General features: G+C 40.0%; 1 protein-coding gene across 2 annotated transcripts in view; it reads left to right on the top strand.

Moving 5' to 3' along the window:
• Positions 1–18,264, top strand: part of efna5b (ephrin-A5b) — a 100,783-nt gene that overhangs the window by 77,694 nt on the left and 4,825 nt on the right. The window contains exons 2-4 of one of the 2 annotated variants that reach the window (XM_067612908.1): positions 941–1,233; positions 16,093–16,158; positions 16,547–16,627. In XM_067612908.1, coding sequence (XP_067469009.1) covers positions 941–1,233; positions 16,093–16,158; positions 16,547–16,627 — 440 coding nt within the window. The remainder of the gene's footprint in view (positions 1–940; positions 1,234–16,092; positions 16,159–16,546; positions 16,628–18,264) is intronic. The other variant, XM_067612917.1, reaches the window with a different exon arrangement.

Genomic DNA, 18,264 nt, shown 5'->3' with positions numbered 1-18,264 from the left:
AGAAACTCTGAACAAACACAGAGTTAGATATTGCTCTCTAATTTTGGAAGCTGTGAAAATTTCACAGGTGAGAGACCCTGTTTTGTAGGCAGCAGAGAAGAAATGGTGTGTGTGTGGATGTTAGCTTGTGACAGTGTGTGGCCTTTTGATGAATCTGCCTGTATGTATTAAAGCCCTCTGACCCTGTGTGGCCTGTTCTAGATCATTGCAGTTGTAAAGATGCCTCAGTGCACAGCCCTCAGAGACAGCCAGGCTCTGTATTTTTCCTATCATGACATTTACTGTCTGGAACCTCCTGTATCATTTCTACTTTGCACTCAGCTTGGGTTTGTCTGTCAGTATGTTTTTAGGGAGGAAAAAAACCCCTCAAGTTAAAGTGTTTTTCTTGTGAAGAGATCTGTTTTCTTGTAAGGATATTTTCTCGGAATTGGATACTTCAGTTTGCTATCATTCAGAAGGCTGATGTGCATATGTGCGAGTAAATATGTGTTGCAATTACAAATTTATAGATAAACCAACCCACCCAAATTCATTGAAGCCAGAAGATGAGCGCACTGGTGCTTGTAAATTTCCACACAACATTGAAGGAGTACTGAGAGATCAAACCTGTATTCCCCGCTGTATGTGCTGAATTCAAACGAACTTTTATCTAGAATAATTGATGGAATGTTCATACGTTTAGTCATAGCTGTATTTATATATTTGTAGAAATAAAATTAGAGTTTGAAGTGCTTGTAAAATATTGAAAAGCAGGCTGGAGGTCCATTGACGTTGAGGAGGGTAGAGGAAAGTGGTGATAAAAAGACAGAGATTAAATATTGTATTCTCACTTTGCTTTGAATGTGGACCAAAACCTTTGATTGATTGCCCAACTATACTTAATATGAATACTAAAAAGTTGACCTTTTCCTTTCTTTATTCTCTTCTGTTTTCAAACTAGATTCCACCGTGGGGACTACCACATCGACGTGTGCATAAATGACTACCTGGATGTGTACTGTCCCCACTACGAAGACACAGTGCCTGAGGAGCGGACGGAGCGCTACGTCCTCTACATGGTCAACTACGATGGCTACAGCACGTGCGACCACACTGCCAAGGGCTTCAAACGCTGGGAGTGCAACAGGCCGCACTCCCCAAATGGGCCACTCAAGTTTTCAGAGAAGTTCCAGCTCTTCACTCCATTCTCCTTGGGCTTTGAGTTCAGACCGGGCAGAGAATATTACTACATCTGTGAGTCTTCATCATGATTATATTATATATAGAATGCATAAATATGGATGGCAAATTAAAGGAAAAGCCAAGAGAATGTGTTTCAGTAAGTATTTCGGCCACCATGAGATGCAGTTTCAGCACACCTTGGGATAGATTTAACAAGTCTCTGGAACTCTACTGGAGAAATGAACAGCATTCTTCCAGAAGACATTTTCTAATTTGGTGTTTTGATGGTGGTGGTGGAGAGCACAAGATTCACCTCAATTTCAAACCATTTAAGACACAATTTTCATCATGGGATAAAGGTGATCATAAGAATAATGTAATGATTTGCAGTGAACCTACCTTTTAAGGGGACAAACTATGCCAGAATAAGGTTTTCCACTTATTTTTTCAGGCATTTCCTTTAATTTGTCACCTGTCTGTAAATACGACGGAGTGAACGAAAAGTATAACATACTAATATCATGAAGCTGCACTACTGCTAAAATAATAGAGTACTACAATGTGTGATATGTTTCTAAAAGCTGCACAAAAACCCACAAGTGTGCACAGAAAAACAAATTTAAAAAATGAAGCCATATAAATTATAGCCTAACTTGTCATGGATTATAAACCTGGATGGCCCTTTCCTGACCCATGTTTTTATTCTATGTGTTCTGTATGAGCCATGTCAAAGACATATTTCCACCACTTTAAAATGGACAATTACATTTTCTGATGCTGAGTTTGATTTTAATACTACAGAGCCAGACACACACACACACACACACACACACACACACACACACACACTGTTCCTCACCCTTATTTTCACAACTTTACTACAGAGCTTTGAGAGTGGCATTACAGTGATCTGAGTAGACGCTTTCATGTTCTGCTTGCAGCTGAGCTTTTCACACTGCTCTCCTCGCTCATGGAAAACTCTTCCCTAAAATGGCAATGGAATTCATGGGGAGTTAAATTGAGACAGTTTGAAAGTTATAGCTTACTTCCCCTGCTGCACAATACTGTATCCTTCAAAAAAGGAGTACCCTCCTCTCCGCATTTTGTTATGCTCCTATTCATCTCGTGTTAGATGTTAAGTTGTCTGCTTCTTGGCATAGGAACTGAGTCTAACTGAGTTCATCTGAAGTTAAAGCCCCTGGGAAATTAGGTTTTATCAAAGCAAGGTGATAGAGTGGAATTGAGTTGAATTCGTCCTCCCACTACAGACTACACGCACATGGGAGATGGAGGAGTCACTGTCAGTAGGCGCAGTCACCGCCACTTGCTCAAAACACATTTGTCACAGGGATACGCTGATATTAGAAAATTGGAAGCACAGTTATGTTCTCATATGGGTGGCATTAGTATCATATCATGGTGTATGCATTATTGCTTCAGCTGTTGAAGGAAAAGGTTAAGAGTTTTGTGCATTTTTTGAGTGAATGTATGAGAAAAGATCTATAAATTCCTTCTGAGCGAGGGGGTGTCCGTTTTAACAGTTAACACTCTCCAGTTGAACAGTTCTAGTTTTACTATATCTGTTTATCTGGAAAATTTAGCCTGTGGTGTTAATGCAGCTCTAGATAGCTGTCAAACCCCATTTCTTTGTGTTTTCTGCCACTTTAAGAGACACCGTTGATAGAGTCAGCTGAGCCGTGCTAAGAGGTCTATACACCCTGAAATCTGTTTTCTAAATTGGCACCTTTTTATGAAGCAGTTAACCTAACAGTCAGCCAAGACTTCTGTCTTTTATACTTTTCATGTGTTTCGTTCTCTTTCCCTGCTCCATTACACAGTAGAGTGCGGGCCTAAAAAAAACAAAACAGAAAAGTTAGCCGTTGTTGCCTTGGTGACTAAACGTTCTTCTTTCTCAAGCTTGTCCACAAAACAAATCGCCTGAAATCCAAAGGCCTTTCAACAACCAAGTGTTTGGCTATTTGGCTGTTTAAAAAATAACCAGATTTTCCTTTGTTTTTATAGCCAATTTGCATTGACAGTCATACTAAATGAGACTACACTCCCTCAAGTCTCTATTTCTAACATTTTCTTTTTTTTCCATTCCTGTTGAGAGATGCTTGTCCTAAGGGCTAGATTAAATTACACTGCAACCGACAGGGCTTCCATGGAACACATCCATTCTGGTGTAGCATGCCATATTGGTTTAGTGGCCCGCGGCTTCATTGGCTATTGAATGATTCTAGCATATAGCCTCTCTGGCTACTGTGGCGGATATTAAAGTCATCTACCATGAAGTCATCTGACATGTGATTTCCCACTGCCATTGTGTCCAGCCTGAATGTCCATACGAAGCAGGGGGAGATGGCTGCTGATGGATTGGACAGTCTCTTTAGTGGACAGAATGTAGAGCTTAAGGGGAGAGACTGAGAGAGGCTGAGAGGTAGTTACATTACTACACCTGCCAATTCATCTACAACATCGGTTTCTGTCTCTTCTATCATTATCATCATCACCATCATCAGGAAGTCTTCCTCATGCCCTAGAAGTAGAAACATACAAGGCCTTTCAGGTTGCAGTGGCTTGCATCATTTTTTATTCTTCTTTAATCTTAAGAATTTGGTGATGAATACAACTTTCTAACTGAGAAATAAGCAAACAGGCTGGGAAGTTAAACCACAACAGGGAATTTTTCAGAAGAGTATAACCTAATTGCTGAAATTCTCTTGGGGATTGCATTTTGGCTTAACATACTATTATTATAAATATTCAGGAGTTAAGATGGTGAAAGAAATAAATTAAAAAACATTGGCTCAGGCTTGATTATCTCTAATCTTTTTAAAAGAGTAAAACTGAATGTCTAATCTTATTTGTACACTCATTGGTGTGAACTGCAACAATTTAGGGTCATTTGAGTTTAAGTAAACTTTTCAGGAAGATTTCTCAAGTTCTATTGTGCGTGTGTACTGTAAGCTGACATGCACAGTTACAGGCCAACTGTTGGTAAAACTTTCCTGCAATTTGTTTCAAAAGTGTTCATCCACTCTTAAAATCACTCCAATTCGATGATGAAAACATTCCTTTGTAATCTGTGCTCCTTTATCCCCTCCATTTGGTAAAGTGTCTGTCTGCTTAAAGGCCCCATGAAATGAAAAATACATTTTCCCAGTTTTAATCCTGTGTCCCTGTGTTAATTGTTCATTTATCTCATTATATGCCAAATATATGTCAAAAAATCAGTATCAGAGTATTTTTACATCAAACTCCCTGTCTTTTCTCCTCCTGTAAAACGGTTTCAAATGTTTAATGACTCATCCTACACTCAGGAGTGTTTACAAAAGTTCATCCAGTCAAATGTGACTTTTGGCAAGTAGCTAGCCACACCGGTCATATAAAACTGCACTTTGCCGTTTGTGGGTCGTAGAGGCTAAGAGAGCAATATGGAGAGAAAAAGGAAGAGATGTGTGTTTGGATATCATTGGGCAAAAACTTTGTTTTCATTTCCAAAACAATGTGGCTGCTTAGGTCTACTTCATTCATCTCTCCCTTGTCCTCCTCCTGATCTAACAACAGGTGAGGGAGGTGTGTGTGGAGCCAACAGTCCTCTGTAGCTCCGTTTCTCTCTGTAGCTCTGTATTGAGCTGAACTCTAAGCCCTGCTCACTTTTTAGCAATCCAATCCAAAGCAAAAGATTCGATTTAAATACTTTTTGTAACTGTAGACCGCTCAAATATTCTGTTTCACTGAGAAATACGTCACAATACAGAAGCTAAAGACTTCCGTTTCATGGAGCCTTTAAGCAATGATCTCTTCTTTCATCACGACTTATCCCACATACTGTATAAATGTGCAAAGCCACACCAGAAAGCATTTACATATATCATCTTTTTAAGTTCTTATGACTAATGAGTTAACAAAACAATGTATAACATCGCATCATCTGCCAACTAGGTGGCAAAAAAACCAATAAAGAACACGCTGAAATAATTTAAAACTAAAATATCGAGTATATGTTATTTAAAATTGGCACAATACACTAGCACTGCTGCTGCGAGAAGTTGAAGGAGGAGGACCACACACAGACTTGTTCGTTTCATCAACAACTTCTTTATTTAAACAGCACTGTGCTGAATCAAAGCCCAACATTTCGACTTACGCCTTCATCAGGGGCCAAACAGAAATACTGGGTTGAAAACCATTTCTCATACATTTCTAAACATCACGGCATTCTGCAAGATAATCACATAATTTGGTAATCAAGCCATCATCTGTGTCACCTGCATTGCATTGATGTGGCAAGAAGAAAAATAGCCCCTTTATGAAAGGATGCTTGTCAAGAATCTGTCCTACCAAAGTGTTTGCGTAAGATGCTGAATCTGTCACTGCTAATCTTGACTAATAATAATAATAAAATAAAGTGTATTGTACATGGAGGCAAATAACCTTTTTCAATGACAGCTACTGGGCAACCTCAGTCAGAGCTTACAGTATTCAGTCAGACCTAAGATAGTAAAACAGTGTCTGTTTCCTGGAACAATAAGTCTGACAGGATTCCATGCATGTTATTACTGTAGCAAAGACAGTGTTGGGCAGATGAGTTATTGTGCAGTTTCAACAACCTTTAGTGTTGTCATTTCCTCTCAGTCTTGCTGCCATAAAGTACTCAAATTCCTCCTGCTGGAACATTTGCAGTGGTATAGTGCCAGAAGTTTGTCAGTGTCTTATAACACCATACTTGCTTAATGAAGTGAAGGCGTTTCTTAGCTCTTTTTAATAATAATCAATGTTATGTGTCCAGGTTGATTTCTGAGATGTGGATGCCTATTGAACTATGAAACAGTCTTGTTGATATTTAACTTTAAGACTGTTATTGTGACAACGGTTTGCCAGCTACCTTGTGATGATATCCAGTCTCATTACTGTTGCTAATGAGAATAACATACTCTGTTGTCAAATTTGAGGTTATCAATGTGCTGTGCAGCTGTGAGTAAACTTTGATTATGCTCTACCACTAGGCTCATGCTGCATATTTTTAGGGACACTATTCAGTATCAGTTGTCTCAATATTTTGTGGTTTATTTCTATGTTGAGGCAAAAGTCAACTTAGTTCTACATGTTGTGATTACTTGCAGTTAAATTACTGCAATTACTTGATCAAAAGTCCTACATGACCCTTCCTGCTCTTGTGTGCAACCTGAATGTACCCAGTTTTTCGATGAGGATCATAAAATGTTCATCTTACCATCTCTTACTGTGCACAGCAATGTTAAAGTACCCCTGGCCAAATATCTAAATAATGAATTTCAAACAGTAATTAGTGACTGATTAATTTCATAATTCTTTAAATATTTAGTGACTTATTAATTTTTACTGATGTGAGGTCTCTAATAAGTCAAATTTTCGAATTCACTGCCTATCCGTGTGGACATTACACTACAGACAGTGACTACAACTAGCTTCAACAAAGCGAAGACATTTCTACTGTATAAGGTATGATGATATCTGCAGTTCAGCACAAAGGAAGTGGTCAGACTTTGCCCTTGTAGCCCATTTGCCTACATTGTGTGAGTGCGTAGTGTAGCATAGCTAACAGAGAAAATCGCATGCATCATTACCTGCTGAAGCAGGCTATGCACACCTGCACTAGACAGAAATGTCAATGTGTCCTGAGGCAGAGGTCACTATCCATAAGCATGTGAGGTAGAGGTTAGTTTCAGTTACTGTGAATATGCTTATGTACTTGAGAGATAGCAGTACATCATCTAGGAAATTCATAAACTACAGTCTTCCTTTGGTTTTATAGCACTGCTGTAAAAAAAATCTATATTTCATAGATATCACACTAGTATTCATTTAGAGTAACCAGTGTTTTACTACATACAGAATGGCAGAGATCTTATATATAAAACAGGGCTCATACAGAGTATCAGAATATTAATCTTTTCCTCGTTTCTAATTTCTTTCTGAAACCAAATGACCTGAGGGAATGGGGGATGAAAAATCAGCCCACAGTGACGTGATTGATTAGCTTTCTTGTTTGTAGATGAAAATTAAGATGTCAAATCATATTCCTGCGGAGAAAATGCCCGTTAATGGTGTTTTCGCCCTATGAGTTTGATGCGGGTCGAGAGTTGATTTGTTGCATCTCTGATAAAATTAGAGCAAGGAGACAGGGTTCTGCTGTCATCTGCTCCAACAACAGAAACAGCTTAATCAACGCCAGCAGGACAGAGGGAATTTACTCAAATGGCGGTCATAATTCTTCAATTTTGTTAGCATCAGCCTCTTCTCTCTGTCTGAGGCAGGTAATTGTAGACAAGAAGAAAGCTGGAATCAGTCATCCTTTTGCAGGCAACAACCAGCTGTGTTTTCTCTACAGGTCAACACAAGACAGACTGACAAGGGTGGCTGAGAGAGAAAGAATTAACGGAGGAATACAATGAAGATGTAAAATTTACAGATTCAGAGAGATGCGGAGGGTAATCTAATGGTGGCCACATATGCAAGCAATTCAGCAAAACGCAGTATTAGTAGCGAGCGAGTTGCAGCTCGGAAGTGTCTGCTTCTTTGACAACCAGAGGGGATAAGCGAGGACAGTAAGAGCTCTTCTCGGGTCAGAGTTCACAGTTCATTCATGGTTTAAGTGAAACCCATCTTGCAGAATGCTGATGGAAGCTTTTTTTTTATAATATGGACAGAATCCACAATCTTGTATTTGAGTGATTTTAATCTGAAAAGGGCAGAAATCCAATATCGGTGGCAGCTCTCTGCAAGAGATGACTGAGCAGTGTTATGGTGTTTTTAGGCGTGTAAGATGTGTGGCAAATAGGAAACCACTTGGTGTGTTCATGCAGTAGCAGAGTGGTGGCAGAAATGGCGTTTTCTTGTCGTCTGACTTGTTCACCTACATAGACTGGTAATGCTGCTCACGGAAAACGCAATCAATAACAGCTTTTTGTCTCACTTGTGGTTGGAGTTATTTTATAGATATTTCTGGCTCTGACACTGCAGGAAAGGATGATATTACAGTTACACAGAGTCCTGAGGAGAGTCTGTGGCTGATATCAAATGAAGAACTTGCTAAAATTGCCAACAAAACCCGGAGGGTGGGCGATGATTCTACCCATGTTAGATTACAAAATGAAAAGCATTTGCTGAGACTTCAATCACTCTGCAGATGCCCGTAGGCCAGTATGCAAAATGCAACACAAGATTGATCATAAATACCAAGCTAACACGCAAGAAAACCTTTTGATATGCATAAGGCTTTTTTTTTCCACGATATCATGAGGTCTTATTCAGCTTTAGTGGACTGCTACTCGCACACAGAGCTCAGACGGATTCTCCAAGACGTGGACTTGCTGTCTTGTGATTGATCATAAATCCTATGATGCACCAAGCTCCTTCAAGCAGCTCTTGAGAGGAGAAAGGAGTAGAGATAGTGGAGCAGGCAGCATCAGGAAAATGACATTAATGGACAAATGAAATAGAGGCAGGGGACGGAGTATAGAGTCTGTATTTTGGTGGAGCTATGGGAGGGTTAGTAATAATGACAAAGAGCTAGTGCTGTTCCATTTGTGATACAAGGAGGGGACCTGCATATGGACACCATCATAACTCAGCCCCTTTCATCCATTCACATGAAAAATCAACCCTGTCATCAGCATTCAGAAATGATCCGACAACATAGAGTAATGTGACAGAAAGCTACACACGTACATGCTCACACGGATATGCTCATGTACAATATGTATGAGCAGACTTACAGAGAAGCCACACAGATGCATGCTGTCTGGAATGCATTATGATAATCCTGATAGATGGATAGACATTCCACCACCTCCCTCGCCCCTGATTTCTACATCATTTCTTGTCTTCCCTTCTCATCTCATCTTTCTATTTGGATGACAGTACTCCCTAACTAACTCTCCCTGTCTCTCTTTTGCACCAGATAACCATCAGCTTTGTGTTTTCTCCCCTTCAGATTGCATGTTATATACACACACACATACACATACACACATACACAGTACATGCACATGTAAGGGCCAGTCACGAGGGAAAGGGGAAAAAAGCTGAATAACACAGATTACATACACATCATGAGATTTCAATCTACTAGAACACATATGCAAGACAACACTCCATAAAACGCCAAATGAGGGAATAAGTATCGGAAAAATCATGTTCCATCACTCCTGTAGTGTTCTCAAGGCTCATGGTGGCCCTTCACCTTACTGAGACACTCTGTGTTGGTTTTTCCTTTCATTTGTCAACCATCTGTATATGCATATCAAACACACACTCATGCACACGTTTGAAAATGGTAACAAATCAATCAGTTCAGTCTACTGGCTCCTGAGAAGATCCAATTACAGAACCAAACACTGTTTTAGGTCTGGCCATGACAAGCTCATTTGAGTTTCAAGGGTCTCCTTTCAAAAATAAACTGAAAACAGTCAACCAGCGAGCTAGCCCATTGGCCAGACTTGGCTAATAATAGAGCATGAGCTAAGTCATGGCACACTTGTTGACAGCCCGAAGAAAGCGGGGTGAGGGAGAAAAGTATCTAATCAAGTTATTTGAGTTTGACCGCCAATAAAGTAGTCATCACTTTGTCTGGCACAAAACAGAAAGGCTGTGAAAAGCCAAGAGATCAGATGAAAGTAGGGCAGCCGAGAGCTGCGATTCAAAGGGCATGAGCTTTCTTTCTCTGCCTATTATGATTCATACATCTAGCAGCCGTCTTCAGGAGCTGATTATGATTCAGTATTACAAAGACAAGGACATGTTATCCTGGGCCATTAACACATACATTATTAACTCAGTCCATTAGTCATTATATTTAATTGGTTATTGTTGATTTATTTGTTCTTTTTCATTCTTCCTCTCTTGCAATATACACATTTGTGTGGACACACACCCGCGCACACACGTTTATTAGTGGGTGGATACCAAGGCCATAACAATATTATTATGATTCTTTGCGATACACTAAGTGCAGTAATGAAACATTATTATGTACTGTGATTTATTATTCTGTGGCTCCTTTTAAAAGCCAAACTCCCCCTTAAATGAATAAATCACCAAGTTCATTGTAATTTGAGTATGAAGATATGAATAACTTGAATGCATTTCAAGCGTTTTCAGACTTTCATTCACTCGCTTTTCATTTTCAAGAAGACAGAGTAATTTGTTGGAGCATCATTATGTGGTCTTTCACAAAATTATGACACTTGACGTACATTGACATAATAGCAAAGGGAAATATTTTTATCCTCCACACTATAACATTGATATACAATGGCGTGAGGAAACTAGTGCAGTGTATAATTAGGCATTATTGATTTTAATTCACTTTCTCCACTCAACTCATTGCTTCCTTTTTCTCTCACTCTTTTCCTCATTGCTTATGACCTCATCACCTCAGCGCAAGTGGCATGAGAGATGACTTTGGTTCTCTTTTTGTGGAGGTTGAAAGATGCAAGGAAAGAGCAAAAGGCCAGCTATCACCGGGGGGGAAGAGTTTATGGTCCCTCTGCTGCCTGAATCCAAGTCTTGCTCCTCCTGTTCCTTCATTCCCTCCTATTGTGTGTTCGCTGTAGTAGCATCTGGTTAATGGGCCTCTTCAGTGGATAGTCTCTTCCATCTTCTTACACGCAAACATTTTCTGCATGCTGACAAACATACACATGCACATGCACATAGTTTCTATTCTATGTGCTGCTCTGAAGTTTTAAGTTGTTTTATCCTTTTTATTTTTCCTCTTTTTGTTTGTATCTGTAAAGAAGTATGCTGCTTTGTAACCGGTTTAATGTGGGAAGGACATTTCATGAAAGACATTTGTGGGTAACTGTGCACACATAGAAAAAATCTTATTGCACATGGGTTCATACTGTATGTGTGTGCTATTGAAGGCATTAAAGAGATTATCTTGGACGGTGGAGCAGTTGATATTACCTATTGGAAGGGTCATTTAAATATTTTCTCAGTCTCTCCCTGTCTGAAACTTGCTTGAGTCTTTTGAATTCAAGGTTTTCTTATGTGTATTTAGTTCAGCATTGTCCTCTTTTGACTGCGCCCACACCCTGAGATCGAAGGACAAGTGTTAATGAATCCCAGCAGTGATTTTTGTACACAGTATAGAAGAAATGTCTTCTGGCTGCAAGCTGTCTAATTGGCTAGATGGAAATGTGTGCAGAAGAAGGCACAAAGGGCCTGGAAAGTAAGTATTGTCTGTTTCTGTCCTCTCCTCTGGACAGTGGTTTATGTGAACTCTTGGGGCCAGATACATAAAACTCTTTGTAGATTCATGACTAGAACTGCGTGTATGCACAAAGCCAGAAATATGCATATGCATTCTTTTTGTCAGATTTATGAAGCCGTGCGTACGCATGGTTCTGTTTTATAAATCTCAGTCATTGGGAACTTGGCACATGTGCACGAGCCTCATTTCCTCTCCCACAATGAGCCATATATGGATGAAGACACACCCTGAACCAGCCGTTTTCATATCGGTACACCGCCTGCTCCTCCAGTCTTTACACCTGTCATTGAAACAAACAGGAAAGAGGAAGTGCAGTTTCACCGATTGTGTTGCACCGGCAAGGTTCTCCTACAGGCAGAACAGCTGTCATTATGCATGGCTGTGTGACTCTTTATACCATCCATATCATTAATTCATCACATGAACCTGTAAACTATCGTTGGCAGGGACATCTCAGAAAGTAATCAATGATTAGTTTGTAGCACTCAAATCTAAACTGACTTTACAAGGTGCAACACAACTAAGGATAAAATAAAAAGAATATTAAGAGCAAAATAAAATGTGGACTCCTATGTAAATTAAAAGAATGATACAATTAATCAATGTTATGTTTATAAATGTGCCTTTGATTTGCATTTCACAAATCTCTGTGTAAACACACACACACAAATCACACAATCAGTGCAGTTGGTTATCAACCTTAAACAACGTTTTACTAAAAGATTCCATCTCTCACCTTTTATTTCATCTCCGCCACATCACTTCACCCTCAGATCACTTTAGAAAAACATTTGTACACATGGTCTAAAGAATACGTGAGGTGCGCACATTCTCACTGCACATTCTGTGTTTATAAATATCAATAGCAATAAACAAATAAGCAGGGATCACTATTAAAGCAAGATGCAGACTAGAGACATGGTAACGTGATGCTATTCCATGTTCACATGTCACAGGATGGACTTTTTTAAAGCTGAAATCAAAAGAATGCTTTGCTGAAAAATGCTCTTTTAAAATGTTGATGGTTTGTTGGCGCAGCATGTTTAGACTGGTGGACATGTGGGACAAGAAGTCTCAGTGGATTGTTTACTGATACTGTTGTGCGGCACCACAGACAGGGGAATCTTAAACTGTTGTCAAAACGAGAAACATGAAACTTTCACTCTACAAATGATTTTAAGCCATCTGTGCCATATTGCTTACTAATCTGCAATATTGCATTAGGCCTTGCGGTTGTGTTGATACTGCCAAATGTCAGAACCTTGGCAAAGGTTCACTGACAATAAGAATACCCTGTATGACATTGGATGTAAAAACATAACAAACAAAGCCTTTTTTTAGCAGTTTGATTAACTCACCCTGGAGTATTTTGCTATAGCTGAGCCAATATGCCTCCTAAATTATGGAAAAGAAATCAATATCCTACCATGATATTATCTATGGTATTTAGCCAATGTAAACTTTGCTATGAGTTTCCTATCAGCCCAGACACATGGTTTTTTGTCCTCATGTCTGGAATGTGCTGTTGAAGCTTCAATTGAAAGGCAAAGGAAATGTGTTTTACAGATAACATTACAGTTGCAATAAAGCTTGGCTCGGGCTGTGATTGAAACAATACTGCGCCTAAGCCGCACTGAGCCCACCTGTTTGTTCTTCCGTAATTGGATTCTGCTTCATTCCATTTGCCTTAATGCTGATGCATAATGCAGCGTACTGAGGGGACCAGCCATTACCAGCTAGGGGACAAGGCTCAGAGGAGTAACCCGACCTCGCTACCACCACCCCTCACCCCACTCCCGCCCATCTCGGGGACATCTTTTCAGGGCCTCTGTCCTTCAAAGCAGCCACTTGCTCAGGCTGGATGGATTGATGGTTGAGGCTGTGGTCTTGATGGGAACCAGAATAGCAGGTGTTGATGTTACGGCCTACAAGAACAATAAGCTGGCCCTCTGCAGTATGGTAATCCAAAATAAACAGGCGCTGGCGTGGACGGTTTGGGCCTGGGTGGAGCGATCCTCATCAAACACCAAGTATGAGGAGCTGCTACCAAGAAAGGAATGTTGAGCCAAAGCTTAATCTTTCCTTTGTAGTCAAGAATGTACAGCAACACACCTCAGCCATGTGCAGTATGTTTGACATCAACACAGTGGCTACATCCAGGTTCACTTAAACTTTTCTTTTCTCACATTGGCAGAGCAATGTAAAAGTGAGGCTGGTCAATGTCATATATTGTATTCATAAAAAGCACAGATTTGAGTGTTTTTAGCTTTGTACTTGCTGCAAACTGCTCAGTGAAAATAATGAATTCCACAGAAACAATGTACTACATAACTGGTGAGAGCTAGTTTGATCACTACATAATTGTCATATCTGTTGACTGTTGCACCTTATGCCCATGATTTTCTCCTGTGTAGGAGTTGGATAGCGTGTTATGGCCAAATCTATAAACATCACATAAGCTTCGCTAACTGTCATCATGACAGAGACTCCCACATGCTCTTTGCCATTTTCATCAGGGCCATACTTCTCTCATGATCAGCTGCCTTTGCTAAGTGGCTGGTGTCGATGGCTGTGACTCAGCTCTGCCCACAACAATGATGAAGATAAGACATCTGGAGACGGTGTGCGTGTGTGCGTGTGCGTGTGTGTGTGTGTGTGTGTGTGTGCTTGGCTGTGTATGCGCGCACTTGGAAAATGGGAGCATAAAGTAGTGGTGGAAAAGAGAAGTGGAGCAATAAGAAGAGTGACATAAATTGTGTGGGTACTGGTGTGTGTATGTGACTGAGTGGGTGAGCGACGGTGGCCAAGGTTCATTAGTGTGTCATCGGCTGCCTCCACACCGAAATAATAAGGCTCTCTCTCTCTCTCTCTTTCTCTCTCTCCACTCTCAACTTCCTTGCATCTGCTGAATATGAACTGAACTGTGAAAAAGAGCATCTGATCTCAAGTCACCTCTCTTGCACACTGACACATGACTAAGAAACAGATAACAGCTGATGAAGCAACAACATTAAAAATGGTTACAGCGAGGTCAAGAAGCAAGAGGGATCCAGAGAGCGAAAGAGAGCGAGAGAGAGCTTGATGAGCTCTCAAGAGGGCATTGCAAGACAGTAATGAAAGAGTATACATTTGATAAGAAATTGGCATCTGGATTTCAGTGTAAATCAGGAGAGGAGAGCATGAAAAATGTAAGAAAGGAATAGATTCCATCTTTTCCTAGCCTTTCCCATAGTTATAAGTCAACAATTATCTTAAACATGCCCTGGCTACAGAGACAGCTCACTGCTATTTTAACTGCCTCAACATGAAATAGATGCTGGGACATTGATAGCAGCGATGTGTCCTGAGACATTTTTGAGTATAAAACATTCTGCAGACAGAAAAGATCAGAAAATTGTAAAAGCTGTGATTTAGCTGTGAGGACGTAGGCCAACAATACTAGACACAGCATGCATTCAGTGGTGTATGTGCTGTACACACGATAAAGCAAGTCAGTTGAGCTCTGATGAATGGATGCAGCCACGCTGACAGACGGGAAGGGAGGGTGACACAGCTGGGAGAGAGGGAGGGGAAGGGAGGGGTTAGGTAGAGGTTCAGTAGAGAGGAGTTGACAGATCCCAAATGATAGCCTTTGGAAATGCTGTGGAATGATCCACAGAGGACATAAAATGTTGCCCGGAAGACAGCTTTAGCGGACGATATGGTCTCCATGCAGCCGAGGGGGTGAAAATAGAAATGAAAACTAGTTTACAGTAAATAGCATTAATATGTCATCATAGTGAGAAAAACCTACACTATTCCCAGTTTGATATGAGGTCTTGACACAAGACAACAATGTATTTTTTTAAAATGCTGTACCGTCTCTAGCCATGATGGATGCACACAGTACGTGCCCACCGTGCTCCAACTGACATGTGTTTGACCCCTATCCTCGTCTACAGGAGACAACACCTGGTGCCTCACCACAACACCATTAGTGGTCAACCACACACAGACACACACACACGCGTGCACACTCACACATGCTCTCCACGCAAGATATTTTTAGAGTTTGTGATACAACCACTATGGTAGCTAAAGCTCAGAGATTCACACCCCATGGGTTTGACAGGAAGGGATCCATTTCCTGACAGCAACCACAGACCATACACACATGCGGCACATACATCCTCCTTGTGTGAACTTTGTGTCCTTTCAAGAGTGTTGAGGTTTTTATAGAGAAAAAAAAAATACAAAAACGATTAGTGCAGCATTACTGTATCCTCCAGTTTTGAGTGTTTTGCATCAAGTCAGAATGATATTCGTTGATCCTGCTGCCAATTAAGCTGCTGCCAGTTATAGAATCTAATATTGTACAATTGAACTTAAGGCAAAGCACTTCACTTTCCCAAGAGAGAGATTTCCCTAGCACATCTGTAAATACTTTCTGGATATAAATCCACAAGAACCATGACTAACTCAACAAAATCCACTTAAGAGACAACATTAACTAGCTTTTTTCCTAAATAAGCTATGTACAGAAAAGAAAATATAATCATTATCAAAAATATAGTAATGAAAACCTTGATATGAAGGAAAGAGAAATTAAGTTATTGTGTAGAGCACATGTGATCGTACATGTATTATATTAACACCCTCTTTACCCGTGTCTATTGCCTGTTTTTCAGCCTCCACCATCGCTGAGAACGGGAGGAAAACATGCCTGAAGCTCAAAGTTTTCGTCCGACCATCAAGTAAGTGTTTGCATGAAACAAGCAGCTTTGTAATAGAGCTTGTTGAAGTACACATTTGGATTGAAAAGTCAAAACAATTTATGTCTACTTCTCTGGTTACCTCACTACCTCCTCAATTACCTTTTGCCCACTGTCCAACATACCACTTTCATTTATCACAAAACTGCTTTACTTGCTAAGAAAATGTTTTTATTAAAAACATGAAAAAGGATGATAGATGATCACATCAAATGAAATCCAAGTCACTTCATACCTCATCTGAATGTTGCCATGAGCTTTGTTGCTTGAGATGTTTAATTTCAGGGCTGAGATGGGGGGCTTCAAATGTCACTAACCTATTTGGCATATACCTCTAATGATCTTTCATTCTCCCTATTTTCTGTTATAGACAGCTGTGTGAAAACTATAGGCGTACATGACCGCGTTTTTGATGTAAACGACAAAGTAGACAATACATTAGAACCACGAGGTTAGTATGGCTTCCTGCTTTTTTGATTCTCTTCAGTATGATCTCCATACATCTGTAGACATGTGTGCCTTGTTCTGTGCTTTTTTATGTTGTTGGTCTGTATGTCCCCCTGCTTGATGCTTCTCTTAAATGTGATTCTTCAGATTACCAAAAGTTGTGTCATGCTACTGTTGCTGCTTGCATATTATGAATTGCTGTTTGTGTAAGTTTACTAAGTAACTGCATGTTCATATACATGCATTATATCCAGGACATGTTTCTACAGTATATGTGATGGTTTCTTATAGATGTGCATGTTTTACATTGTCACACCGTTATCAAACATTTCCATTAATTCAACAGAAAAAGTCACTTCCACCAGCATGTTGTGCTCCATATCATTACAGCCTTTTTTTTTTTAAAAAAAACAAAAACAATTCTGCCCTAATTCATCTAAATCAGTCACTTGAGTGTTTCAATTATTGTGGCCAGTGCACACTTACACACTGTATACACAAACACTAATGGTTTAACAATACATTTGGCACATTTTATTTTTCTGTTTCACTCCTCACTGAGTTCCTGTAGGGCAACATTGATTATTTTCTGTGTTCACAATGCACAGCATTTTTATGTCTTCATACATAAGTCTAACCCAATCACTGAACTGAAACACTCCACATCCCCCACATGCTGCAGTCTCATTCACCACCAGCTCACCCCACGGTCTGAAACAACACAAAGACAACCCCACTGGGAATATATATGTAACAAACTGTCAAATATAGGACATTACTCATTTAAAACCGATTAAAACTGATTTTTATGAATATTATTAGTTTTAAAAATCTATTACATTCTGACAACAGAGGAGCATATCATAAAACGCCATTTAAATTTGACACAAGCCCACATAGTCAAGGCCAGAAATATGAAGGCCAGATCCTTGGACATTTTTGATGCCCACCTTCCTCTCCTCTTGCCTGATTTTTTTAATCTGCCCACCATGTTATCCTGCCTGTATCTACAATGGCTGCCTCTCACCTTGCATGCTTCTTTTGGCTCATTCCTCTATTAAGCTCTCCAAAGAAGGGATATTAAAACATTAATTCATCATTTACCGTTGCCCTGTCCACCCCCCTCCCACACACACACACACACACACACACACACACACACACACACACACACACACACACACACACAAACACACACACACACACACACACACACACGTTGGTATAGTTATGTAACTGTCCGGCCCTCTCTTCTGTCTATCTGTCCTTTGCATGGTGCAGCTACTTTCCCATGGTGTAGCATGCATGTTGCTGCTCACAGATAGCGATCACCTGGGAGATAATTTCAAAATGTTTCTGACAATGAGAGAAGAAGCATTATATAGCAACTGAAGTTCATATGGCAACTCAGACTCCACCATTACGGCTTTAAATGTCATTGTTATGTCGAACAAAACTTTATGACCATGTGCCCCAAACATCTCCGTAATGCACTGACGTCTCAAATACAATAACAATAATACACTACAATACGAATTTAAACATACGAAAATAAATTAATTGCATAATGTTTTCTGTGATGCACTGTTTGCATTTTGTATCAAAAATAGCAATTCACCTTGTTTCTTTTTTTCCCTCTAG

The sequence above is a fragment of the Thunnus thynnus genome, chromosome 2 (assembly GCF_963924715.1).
Source record: "Thunnus thynnus chromosome 2, fThuThy2.1, whole genome shotgun sequence".
NCBI lineage: Eukaryota > Metazoa > Chordata > Actinopteri > Scombriformes > Scombridae > Thunnus > Thunnus thynnus.
The sequence above is the reverse complement of the archived record's forward strand: the minus strand, read 5'-3'. Positions and strand labels throughout refer to the sequence as shown.